Source organism: Anarrhichthys ocellatus, unplaced genomic scaffold (genome assembly GCF_004355925.1).
Source record: "Anarrhichthys ocellatus isolate YVR2014 unplaced genomic scaffold, GSC_Weel_1.0 scaffold33, whole genome shotgun sequence".
NCBI classification, from domain to species: Eukaryota; Metazoa; Chordata; class Actinopteri; order Perciformes; family Anarhichadidae; genus Anarrhichthys; species Anarrhichthys ocellatus.
In genome coordinates, this window is record NW_022280063.1 from 1,602,978 (window position 1) to 1,615,539 (window position 12,562).

At 40.2% G+C, this 12,562-nt stretch overlaps 2 protein-coding genes across 4 annotated transcripts in view; both read right to left on the minus strand.

Annotated features, from left to right (window-relative positions):
• The window catches only part of pyroxd1 (pyridine nucleotide-disulphide oxidoreductase domain 1), a 5,769-nt gene extending 1,338 nt beyond the window's left edge, over positions 1–4,431 (minus strand). Inside the window, exons 1-10 of one of the 3 annotated variants that reach the window (XM_031865564.1) lie at positions 4,119–4,431; positions 3,907–3,975; positions 3,533–3,652; positions 2,885–3,013; positions 2,379–2,452; positions 1,948–2,144; positions 1,732–1,829; positions 1,453–1,555; positions 1,228–1,343; positions 611–733 (exon numbers count right to left, since the gene is read on the minus strand). In XM_031865564.1, coding sequence (XP_031721424.1) covers positions 611–733; positions 1,228–1,343; positions 1,453–1,555; positions 1,732–1,829; positions 1,948–2,144; positions 2,379–2,452; positions 2,885–3,013; positions 3,533–3,652; positions 3,907–3,975; positions 4,119–4,196 — 1,107 coding nt within the window. In that variant the 5' untranslated portion in view covers positions 4,197–4,431. Of the gene's footprint in view, positions 1–610; positions 734–1,227; positions 1,344–1,452; positions 1,556–1,731; positions 1,830–1,947; positions 2,145–2,378; positions 2,453–2,884; positions 3,014–3,532; positions 3,653–3,906; positions 3,988–4,118 lie in introns of all 3 variants that reach the window. The other 2 variants (XM_031865563.1, XM_031865562.1) reach the window with 2 other exon arrangements.
• Positions 4,432–8,148: 3,717 nt separating this feature from the next.
• iapp (islet amyloid polypeptide) lies at positions 8,149–10,672 on the minus strand. The gene is made up of 4 exons (XM_031865501.1): positions 10,620–10,672; positions 9,290–9,385; positions 8,705–8,845; positions 8,149–8,607 (listed from the first exon to the last, which is right to left on the minus strand). Exons 2-4 carry the CDS (start codon positions 9,367–9,369, stop codon positions 8,433–8,435), a joined length of 396 nt encoding a protein of 131 aa, XP_031721361.1. The 5' UTR covers positions 9,370–9,385; positions 10,620–10,672; the 3' UTR covers positions 8,149–8,432.
• Between the last annotated feature and the right edge of the window lie 1,890 nt (positions 10,673–12,562).

Genomic DNA, 12,562 nt, shown 5'->3' on the forward strand with positions numbered 1-12,562 from the left:
CACACACACACACACACACACACACACACACACACACACACACACACCCACACACACACACACACAGTATGAGATTCAAATCTATAGAGGAAGTAGGCCTACAACACTGTTTTTTGTTAGATGCTAGATTGTGGCCACAGAACGTCTTACTCTGCTCCCACTCTTCCCCTGACCCTAACCAATCTCACTCCTCATACACAAACCTTAGCATATGGACTCTTCTAACCTCCTGATGATCGATCAGTGCCAGGGGACTGAAACAAGCCCGTTTTCTTGACTGCCTAAACTGACTCATTTCAAGACAAAATGGCCTTTTTTACAGGCCAAAATAAGTTAGAATCTTGTATATTTTCACAGTTTCCATACCCATTTTCAATGCTATCCTATGTGTATAAATTACTCAGTACAGTTTGTGTGTAAACTACTTATTAAGTTATATCAACTCTAGTAAAAGATTTTCAGTTCATGTGTTTAATGACTGATGACAAAATCAGTTTGGTCACTTTACATAATTTGCAATCAGGCGCTATCCTACCTACTGCAGTTTCTAAAGGTGCAAAGTCTGAGGAATAACACTGGCTGTCATGCAATGACTTGCCACTTAGTTTACCTGCTGCCACAGTGCGCTGTGTTCCCAGCATGCAGTGCACACGTCTCCTGCAGCATACACATCTGGCTCTGATGTCATCATGTGGTCATCTACCTGCAGCCCGCCATCGTCTGCCAGTGCAAACTAAATACGTAAAGCCCCCCCCCCCCCCCAAAACAAAATCAGCATTTCGAACCAAAGTATAATTAATACTAAATGTTCACAAATGGGTAAAACAAAGTAATTAGCAAACTCTTTCCTGTAAAATGCACATTTGTTTTGAGGGGGAAAAGGCTTTCCAAAGGGAATTCAACACTATTGAATTGATAAAAGTTGATCTGTCCTTTTGTGATATCTAGAGGCCTTAATACCCCGCTGCATTACATAACCTCAGACTGTGTACAAGAAGAGGCAGAATTGCAGTGCTGTAGCAATTAAAAGAGTACAAGAGGGCTGCCTTCGCAGACCTAATGGTCAATGAACAAATTTAGTCCTGATTTGCCACTTGATGTGCTTTTCTAACTAGCTGGTCAGCTGTGTGACCATATGATGAATAAGAAACAACAGGAATTACTTGAATCTCATAGAAAACTACAAAGGTACCCTAAAGCAAATATGACACGGGTGAGTTTACTTACATTGTTGCCGTGGAGAAATGGCTCAGTGTTCGGCACGACACCGGTGGCACTGACAACAAAATCACAGCCAAATGTTTTTCCATTTGTCAGCTTGATGTAAACTGGCCAGGATCCTTCTGAGGAGAGAGAAAAGCTCAAGGGGTGAAAAGTTGGAGGGGGGAGAAAAAAGGGAGCGAGGGAAGGATGAGTCACAGGTCAAATCCGAGCAGCCGGTCTTGTTCTCACCGTTCTCAGGTCTGAATGTTTGCTGAGGGGAATTGAGCAGCTCCGCAGAGGTGAAGATCTTTTCCACCTCACACTGGTATTCCAGTGAAACTCTGTGGGACAGCTGAGCACACGCCAGCAGAGGGAGGTGAGCCAGGAGGAGAGGAGGAAGGTGTAACATAACAGAAGGTGAAGACATGCAGACGGTGGCATCTACACAAATAAACTTCCTAAGCTGACCACCGTGCTTGAGGATTGGCACAGAGGCTCTCAGTAACAAAAGCGGACACACTATCTCACCTGCTCTGCTCCTCGTAGAACTATTCCCTCGTGCCAGTCTGGACCGAGGGCACTGCCAGCCTCTGTAGGACCAGAACCATGCCTTCGTGCGTTTTTATCTTGAAATGAACACACAAAAACAAGAATATCATCATGTTGGGACAGATGCTACTGTAGCAGGAAAGAAAACGAGGATATTTATGTGCAATACATTTTGAATAAAAATAAAATGAAGACCTGCTGTGAAGGTCTGGGACGCTCCTGGTCCTGGTTCCTCTGTGGTGTAGCGAGGTCTCTTACAGGGAGCAGCTTTTCCTGGTTTGTCCACCTCCAGTGATGGAATGAGGAACTGTGCTGCCCCGGCGTCAAAGAAGGTGTTTCCTATGGCCTTGTCCTTCACAGCCCAGATCACCTCGCAGCCCTCCACTTCATACCTATAGAGAAGATGTTCAGAGACACAGAGTGACTGGACAAGTGAATAATCTTTGAACATGGCGCTAACGTTTTATGAAGGGGTTTCATATTGGCTCATATTTGCTCTTTAGATGGAAGATCGTAAACATTTCAATTTGAATAATTATGACAGAGACATAGGAACCCAATCACACATGTCCGAAAAAGTAATACATGAAACTTTTGTTTCAGTATTTTGGTTATAGTTTACTTACACTAATTCCAGGGCAATCCCACCATTGCCAACAACAACGATTCTCTTTGCGCTGGATAACTGCTTTTGAAGATGCTGAAACACAAAAACATGGGAAACTGTTAAGCATCAACATGTGTATTTATTTTTGTTTTGTTTAACCCCTGACCCCTTAACCGCTGTTATGTGTTGTTTTCACCATTTCTAGATAATGTCTACATTCAAATGATAGAACTATATACATTATGTTATTACCTTCATGCTTTAAACAAATGCAACAGATACTGGAGCAGTTGGAGTTGTTGAAATGTTACTGGATGTACTTTTGCGGAGAGGCCCAGTGCTGTGGAATGTACTGTACCTTAGCAGAAACATCACATTCACAGGGAAGGACGTAAATGGCACACAGCACAAAACACAAACAAAATAAAGCCGAAGGGTGTTCTTTCTTGTTACTTATTTGTTCAGTGTCTTAAGGAATTTCAGACCTGCGTGTCAATAACTATGCAAACACCCAGAGGGTTGTACCTGGGCGCTGTCTGTGTCCCGTATCCCCAGGACATAAGGGTTGTCCCAGGTTAGGAGCTTGGGTGTGCCCCCTCCGCAGATACACAGCTTCTCATAACCGAAAACCCGTCCGTCTGCGGTTTCCACAGACTGCAAATAGAAAGAAGAACGGGAAGTAGAGATTCATTTTCCCATCAAGCTTTGACTTTAGTTTCTCTCTTCTCACTTTGGTAAAGTAGTGTTTCTTTTCACACACTGGTGTTGTATTTTGGACATAAAACTCATAGTCTAATCACAGCCCTATATACTGCACTTTCACCACGTGCTGGAGCCGCATGTCCACAAGATGGCGATAGTAGGCTGATAATAGTCACCAAAAAGCCTTTGTTGAAATATGTTGCAGGAAATCAGTCTGAATTGTAATGAAATTATAACATTATAATCAGTAAACAACTAATGGGGAATTACAGCAGGGTTGGCTTAATATTTACAGTTGTTAGTTACATACAAATAATACTAGCAGTCCCTATTTCTTATTAAATCTAGAATACCAAGCCAGAAACAACATGTTATCTAAACACAGCAAAACATAAAATACAAAATGATTGTATTTATGCACACTATCTAGATCTATCGGTTTCTGCTCAACTCTGCAAAACAGCTACTTACATGTGATTGTGTGTCAAGTGATTTCACAGCAGAGTGGATGACAGTAAGGTTGGGAAACTTCTCCACCAAAACACTGGATGGTCGCTCCTCAACATCGAACTCTTCTAGTGTCTTGGACACCTTGCCAAGGACAACAAAAGAAAAGGGTACAGAATATTTAGAGCAAATTGTGTAGGACAGGTGTTTGACACATCAATACAAACTAGAATATATCCATAAAAATATAAATAAGTTTTAATATCTGATAAACGTATATTAATTGTACGAGAGACCACGTGGGAAACAAACCCTGTCTGTTTTTAGTGCGCAATATGTGTATGTATGATGTTTCCCCTCAATTCCACCACCACCATCATCATCATCATCCTCCTGACCTGTTTATAGTTGGTCACTGCCTTGATATGGGGACCTGCTGTAATCAGAGCCACGTCAGCTGATGGAATCTGGGATGACAGCTGTCAGTGAAGATTAAAGTCAATGCATCGTAGCTATAGGACATGCACTACAGTACAGCCTAGGTACCAAGCTAGGTTCATAGATATATTCTGTGTAGACCTTACGTGATACTTAACAATTCATTTTTCACCTGCTCAACACATGTCACACCCGCGATGCCACCTCCCACGATCACAAACCTAAATGTCTTCTCTTTTCTGTCTGCCATTCCTTATAGAAAATTGCAAAGCTAACGGTATCTAGCTAACACTAGCTCTCTTTGCATTTTCAGACAAAATGGTGGTTATATATTTTTCTCTCTCTGCATGGACACTTTGATAAACATTTAAGACCCAACTGGTAATTGGTAAGAGTGTTTAAATGCTCTAAAACAATTCCTGTGATAGCTGGATGCCCAAAATTTTCTTTAGCACATGACAATAGAGCACAGAGGCAACGTAACTTCCGTGTTTACAAGTAACTACGGCAAGCAGCAGGAAAGTTTTCCAATCGCACACACTGAAGGACGCGCTTTGACATACGTTTGTGAGACACCACAGGTCTATGGAAGGAAGAATATCGCATAGTAACTACAATATGTACACATATGTCAAAACTTTATTTTTTATTTTTAGTCAATGCGTGGCGTTGTTGTTGTCAGTATGATTGAAAGTTTCCACATTTAATATGAATGCCTCTCTCACGCTTGAAGGCATTCACGTAAAGACATACAGGATCACAGGAATATTTTTTGCAAAAAATTATAATCGCTGGATTCCATTTAGCTGGTTTAGTTTCAGGATCCTGCTAGAGTATTGTGTAATGGCTCCCTGTCATACTGTCTTGGCTTATTGGGACAGTCAAACAGAACAAGGCCATGGAACTCTAGTAAGATATTTTCCTACTTTGATAAGTAGAAATGTCTGCAATGAAAAGAGCCTAACAAAGTAAGTTAAATCAATTTAAAATGATATGTAACTGATTTGAAAAAGACTTAGGCCCTGTATGTTTGTTTAACTTCTTCACCAATACAAACAGAGCTTCCCTTCCACCCATGCATCTAATTTCCAGCCAACCCTGTGCAGTGCCATGTGATACCTAATTATATTTACAAAGATTTGTTCGTGGGCATACAACATCATTTAATGACTTGTTTCACATATCTGCAGTGCTAGCTATAGTAGGGTCAATTATGTCCCCACCTACTCAAACAGCCTACTGTACAGTATGCAAGATTAAAAACCCAAATCTTTTTTATTTTACCCTATAGCTAAATCCACCATGTCATAATTTGCATTGGCATTTTGTGCGTTTGTCAACGATGATTGAAAATATAGGGCAATTTTAATATCACAAATTAGAATTAGAATCACCTTTAATGGCTAAGTAGGAATAGACTAAATGAATGTAACAGCTTTAAGTGCCCCTCATTTACACAGTCATGGCATAAGGTAAAATGTAAATATACAAAATGCACAAGTTGCTTAATATACAGAGCAGTATATTCAGTCTTTGAGAGAAACATTTGGCAATGAAAGGATATTATTGCTAGAATCAGAAAATGTTACCTTATGTTGATTTATTTGTTGTCTGGTCCCTGCAATAAAACAAATCAACTTTGCAGTGGGAGTAGGTTACAGTCCTGTGTTTTACACTTTGGTGGTATAGGGCAACCCTCCTGTTTATATTTGTATCTTTAATGTCAGAGATTAATGTGGTTTCCGTGTCATGAATCAGATCTGAAATTCCATCAAAACATCCATCCACCGCCATTACAGCAGTGATAAACAACTCACCACCGGATAACAGTTGAAGTACAGTGCCATTTGTGATTTTACATGAAGTAATCGACAGATCTTGACACGATCCCCATTCGCTGTCAGGGTGTTTGGCGGATAATGGCTGCATTGTTTTTGGATTCGTCAGCTAAAGCCGCCACTTGTTCTATTTTTGAAAAACCTTTTATGCCGGTGTTAACCATGCATGGGAGTATTGATGTCACTGTCTGAGATGATTGGGTCACTGGTAATCAACCACAGGTTAATGCTGTGCGTCATACCTCCCCTCTTGATTTGCATTACGATACCCTGAATAAACCCCACGGGAAGACAACGCATGACTATATGGAATACAGTACTGTGATCACAGATATATAGGAATTTTGGACAAATGGAGTTTGTTTATGATGTAAAAACACTAACTGTAATGTATGCAACATATATATATATATATATATTTTCATTGATTAAAAGTGCTCTTGGATGTTTTTGTGGATGCATTTCAATAGGCTGTGTGGCCATTGACCATATTATTTACTTAGCTTTAAAGCCAACCAAATGCCACAAAACACCCATTGAATTGTTACCACACCAATGCATAGATTACTTGCAGTACAATGCATGTAACCAAGAGTTAAGTTGAGTTTTGTAAGGGGGAACCCTGCACAATGGAGGTTAACAGCCTCCATTATTGATCATGTTATGGGATCACAGTTAATGAACCTGACCATATTTATTGGGCTGTAAATGCTAAGGCTTCTAATTAACTAGAAGTACAAATACATACAGGCATGTTGTATATTTCAACTAAATTAATCATTTTGCTGAAGAATGCTGTCGAAATGAACATTCGTCACAATGCAATGCAAACTTTATTGTCCACCGTAGTGGAAATGTGTCTTTTACCTCACCTTTGCACAATGTAACATTAGTATGTTATGAGGGGGACAAAAAACATAGAAGGATCACTGATAACTAAATTCAGTTATGAGGTTTTATCAACTCATAACTCCCTGTGAACAACATCTAATCCCTCTTATATTTCACGCAGGAAAAGATAGCTTAGTTTATAGATAGCTTAGTCTGTAAAACACTAAATCGTCCCTGTTTTCATGATATTATCATACTTGTTTTCAGTGCTTATATAGACGCTTATCATCTTCTTTCCCACTAATTTTTACCTTGCCCAATATAAAAACGTGAAAAATGCAACACATGTCTGAATTCAACACTGTGTGTCAATCAATCAATGTGTCGTTGTCCGACAGAAACTCTCAGTACACTAACAGTTAGCTGTCACAGCAGAGAAGGTCAGTCTTATCTAGAGCTCCTTCCTTCATAAAGTACCTCTGCAACTGAAATGCTGTGTTCTGCACAAACTGCTAGAGTACATTTTTGGTACACACAGTGGAAATGCCGATATAAAAAAATCATACTAAGACGGCTAGAAAGCCGTATTCAATAGCTGTCACAGTCGACTTCTTAACGGGCAGCCTGCAATAGAGAGACAAATACCTTGTGTTTAGTCTTAAAAGGGATCTGACAATTAATAATGATGTTGTCTTCTGTGTTCACCAGTGTTATTATACAGTATTCAAATAAACAACTTTTTAGTGGATTTACATTTGTCATCTGAGAAGGTGCTGTCCGTGGTAAGGTGCACTTGTTACAGTAGTGTGCTAAGTGTTGTCTAATCTGTACAAAAACTGAAGTGTAGAAATCAAATTGCCGCTTTAATCTGTTGGACCATTTTTTGTCTCAGACTCGAGACTCAATAGCTGTTTCTCCACTACATTTAGTCCTTATCCCAGGCTGAGCTAACTGACCTCTGGTACCAGCTGCATATTTACTGTACAGACACGTTAGTGAAATCTTCTAACTCTCGGAAGCAAATAAGTGCATTTCTAAATGTGTTGAACTATTCCTTAAAAATATTGTGCTAAAAGATGACATTAGATTACATAAAAGCAGAGGTTGAATTTGTACCAAAACAAACAGACTGAACAAATGGATTCAGTAAATTCAACCAAATGCTAGTGTGTCTTTTAGAGCCTAAAAGGCATTCGGTGTATACGCTCTCTAAGGCCTCGATGTTACTAGGCAATGACTCAGACATGCCATGGTCTATGGGTCAACATTACATTTATGTATAGGGAGCATGGCATTCCTCCTCGGTTACCTGTGTCAACTCCCAGGACATGACTCTAGCTAATGTAGCTAATCTAATCTGATCTATTGGATGTCTTGCGGGCTTACTTACAGAGAAACATGATGAAGCAAGTCATGCATGCATTTGCCATATAATATGTAATGATGTGACTTAAAACGCATACAGATTAAAATATATATATTTTCACAATTTTATTATCAAAATCAACATTTATTTCATATGGCTTTACATCTGTTTTCTTTTATTTATTGTTATATTCACATCACGCCAGTGTGGAACAGCATTAACAGAGCCACGACATGCACAAAGTCAGAAAAGAAAGAACACAATATTGACTTTTGATGTTTTAAATTAAAGGCACTGTTTCTTAAAGTCGATCAAATAAAACAAGAAAACTCTGTTCGTAATCATCACCATCACCATCAATGTCACCGTTTAGTCACGTCATTCTCACAATCACTGTTACATGAGATGTGTGGGTACATCATCAGAGCGCTGGGACGTTCCTCCGTCGGCACTAGAGAGGCAGGAAGATGGGAGGCTGCAGTAGGTCCCTCTTGCCGTAGGTGTCAGATCCCACGTTGGTGGGTGCGTAGACTGTACCGATAGTGTTACTGGAGCGGACCAGGAAGTCTGCTAGCCTTTGGGTGACGCAGGTGGCTGTGTTGCATTTCCTTTTCTGTATGTGGTGGCTGGGATGGGGGGGGGGGTGAGAGAAAGTACAGAGAGAGAATGTTTTTCATGTAACGGGGATTTATTACAGCTGTTGGTTCCTGTAAATGCCGTTACCTGTTCATCGCTGTGAGCCCCCTCTGCGGTCGTGTACCCACGAGGCCGAGGAAAGGGTTGGAGATTAACCCGGGAGCTAACCAGCCGTCGCTGTCTGGGAGACCACTTTCCCGCTCGCTGGATGAGCTGGGAGTGAAGTACCTGAGTCAGAAATGGAAAAGGTCCAAATCGTTTCACACTGATAGCTGATTATAGCCTCTTCAAAATGTCCACTAGTCCCGAGAGCAAGAAGACAAAGTGGGCACTTAGCTCCACATGAGTTGCACAACGAAGGCACTTTCCCCCACACAAAAGCACAATTGGCTTCTACCTCCAGAGTTATCAGTGCCCTGCTGATCCTCACGCAGGACATTACAGTCCCACTTGTCGCACAATTTCCCTGATATTCAGCTGCTTGTCTGCTGACCTCCGGTCCGATACGATCCACATGTCAGCAAAGTGAAACCTGCACAGCTGAATTGCTTGCCACTGTTGAAACTGTGACCCTAATATTAGACCCCTATATTGTTTTTTTTTTTTTTTTTACAAGTCGCTGCACAGCCACACCAACGAGCTCAGTGCTCTGCTTGTAGCGTGAACACTTACCTGTAGCTTGGGGCAGCGGTGACGCAGCGCAGCAACACAAGCAGGGTGAGGAGAAGCACAGGCACCCTTAGGTGATACATAGTGTAGGGCGATTACCTGGATCATCAAAGATACAACAATGTGTGATTTATTGTTACGGAGGGATAGGGCAATCCAGAATGCGAAATTTGTTGTAATCAACCTTTATTCAACTACGAAGACCTGGTCAAAGGACAGCACAGACATATACCAGTTTATATAATCAGCACATCAGGTCAGAATTTAACATGCTTGAAATTGTGTCATTTCTATGTAAATTCTGAATTAGAGTCACCATTATGAGACAAAAACAAGAAAATTATGGTTTTTTTTATAATTCTATACAATCCATAATTCACATACAGTCCAATTTAAAGCTGTGCTCAATGCTTCAGTAACAATATTATACCGGCACCTACCAAGCACTACAGTTCAACACTGATGTTATGAATATTCTTTTTTCCTGTTGTGTAGTAAATAGGTTTGCATCTAGCAACTAACAATATAACCGCACAATTTTGTATTTAATGAGTTGACTAATATTATATATGTAGCAGAAAATATAAAAGAAACTTCACAATTTGTCAAAAGTCACGGTGATGTCTTAAAAATCCTTGTTTTGTCTGACCTGCAGTCCGAAACCCAAAGATATTAAAGTAGTATCACACAAGAAAAAGAAAAGCAAATTGCAAATCCGCATTAACCAGATAATATTTAGGATTTTTGCTTGAAAATTGACGATGACTTTGATTATCAAAGTTGTTGCTGTTTTTTTTCTGTCAATTGAAACTGTCAGTTTCAGCTCTACATACATTTTTTCATTTGATATATATACATATATATTCATATATATATATATATATATATATATATATATATATTGTATGTGCACAGGGTGTAACGCTTTCAAAGCTTCTGTACATCATATTTCTGAGTAAAACACATATCTATATTTATATTTATGTAATGACTTTTGATACATCCTTACAGCAAAATAGAAAATCCAATTTCTTTCCTGAATCATTTTATGCACAATTCCCTTTAATGCAACTAGACATATTTGTTTCCTTAACACCAAATCATTTGAATTATGAATTAAAAATATACACTTGCTCTGTTTATTTGACAGAAAGGATTTTTTAAAAATCTGAAAGAAGAAGAGATTTAGCAAAATGTCCTATTCAAACCAACAAGAAAACTACATTTCCTGTAGCATCCCATTCGTATATATACACACAAGAATTAAACTCAGCCACAGGTCCTGTAAAAAAGGCAAACTAAGCCCCTTCAGTAAGAAAGTCAGAGTACTTACTTTCTGTTGTGTCAGCCAGCAGCCAGCAGATCCCAGTCTGTCACTGGAGCACTCCAGGGTTTGTCAGACTGTCACACAAACCGACTCCAACAGTTATAGGCTCATCGCTCAAACCACTTGTGACATCATCTCTGTACAAATATAGCCTTGCATTTTCATTTACACAGAATGGGGAGGACGAGGGTGGTGGTGGGGGGGGGGGATGCACATGGGGGTGTCGAGATCCAAAAGGGTTCTTACATACGCCATACGCACACTCAGCTGTACTCAGTGTACACTCTTAAACCTGTGCACACACAGAAAAATGCTAATTTTCACAGCACACACACGCACACACAAACACACACATCTCCGTACGTCACCGTCCTCATCATCACCCTCGTCATCATCGCCATCAACCTCCGTGATGGGACTGACCCGCCATAAACCCTCACCAGGGACAGCAAAGTTGTCTTCCCAATAATCCTGAGACAATGTTAATGAAGTTTTAGGTCACCAAACTCTGGCCCTGCCTCTGCCTCCCTACGGGCTCCATCGACGATGAATTATGAATGTGAAGATGAATTATCGTTAATAATGAATGGCGGCTCATTACTTTGACGGGACACTTCACAAACAACTGAGGAAGTGCTAATTAATGAAGCGATGCTAAAACCTGTGAGTAGCACTTGACGCACGTGACCTGGAAATCTGACTACAGCAATTAAATCAGCAATCACCTGCCTTTGCATTAGTTTCCTGCAAACTTAGTGTATTTCGGATGTGTAAATAGATAACTGTCTGCTAACCAGTTAGCCATATCAACTTAAAAGGCGATGTCAGTGTTTGTGTTTACAGCTTGTCTGCGCTGGCACCCAATGTGGTCAAATAATTACAGGTGAAATATTTGATATAAAAAAATATTTATGACTAACGTCCGCCTTACAACAGATGACTTTTCACTGTCGTAGACAAATTTCCAATGTATAAATATATATATAATTCATAAAATCATGAGATTTTTCTTGTCTTGACATTCCATTAAAGTCAAAACATGTTTAATATTGTCTGACTGCGTATGGCGCAAGAGGAGAAGATGGAACCCTGCACCATCGGCAGAAGAGCCAGTCAATGCGATTACTCTGAGCAGCATGCATGGGACAGTTAATCTATTTGAATATATTTATCGCTCTTTCCCTGATGGTCTGAATAAGGCAGTACATTTGTTGAACAAGTCTCGGTTCTCTAGGATTGTGGAAAAGGAGGAGAAGCTTGTGTCATGAACAAGAGTGCCTCTTTGACGTGTCACTGCACACACATAGGGCAGCTGTGGTCACAAGCTTCTGTCTTTGCTCCATCGAGTTTTCCTTCTTGTAAAGTTCCACCATGATTGGTGATTGGACGTCAACTTTTCCCATTTAAGCCACGCTTAGCCACCCCTCTAATGGCACAAATGGTTTACAAAGCCTTCAAATCTCACTTTCTATTAGATCTTTAGTCATCCGCTACATGGGAGCTGATGTGCTTTCAACTGAAACAAGGCTTTGTTTGGATAATCTTTCTACTGGAGCAGTCATAAAAATGCAATTATCAGAGAATGCAAGAACATTACATTTAAAATGACTACCATGACCATGTTTCTGACGTTCATCCCACAGCCTCAGTGAGAAGATGCCACCACAGGCTGCAGGCTGCTGGTAAGTGCTGGGGCTTTTCACCGCACCATGGAGAGAGATATAGTGCAGTCCTAATGGACATTTAACACCCCCCAAAACCCACTGTGGTCTAAGGAACACCTCCTTGTGTTTCCTGTAAGCTTCTCAAGAAAACCTGCAGTCACTACAGACACAGAGAGAGTGACAGGATGTTTTTCAGATTTCTCTACTTTGGCATGGATTATATTGTTTTGCATGTACAGTATAAGCTAACTTGAATTACTCAACTCATATTTCTTATTTCCACGC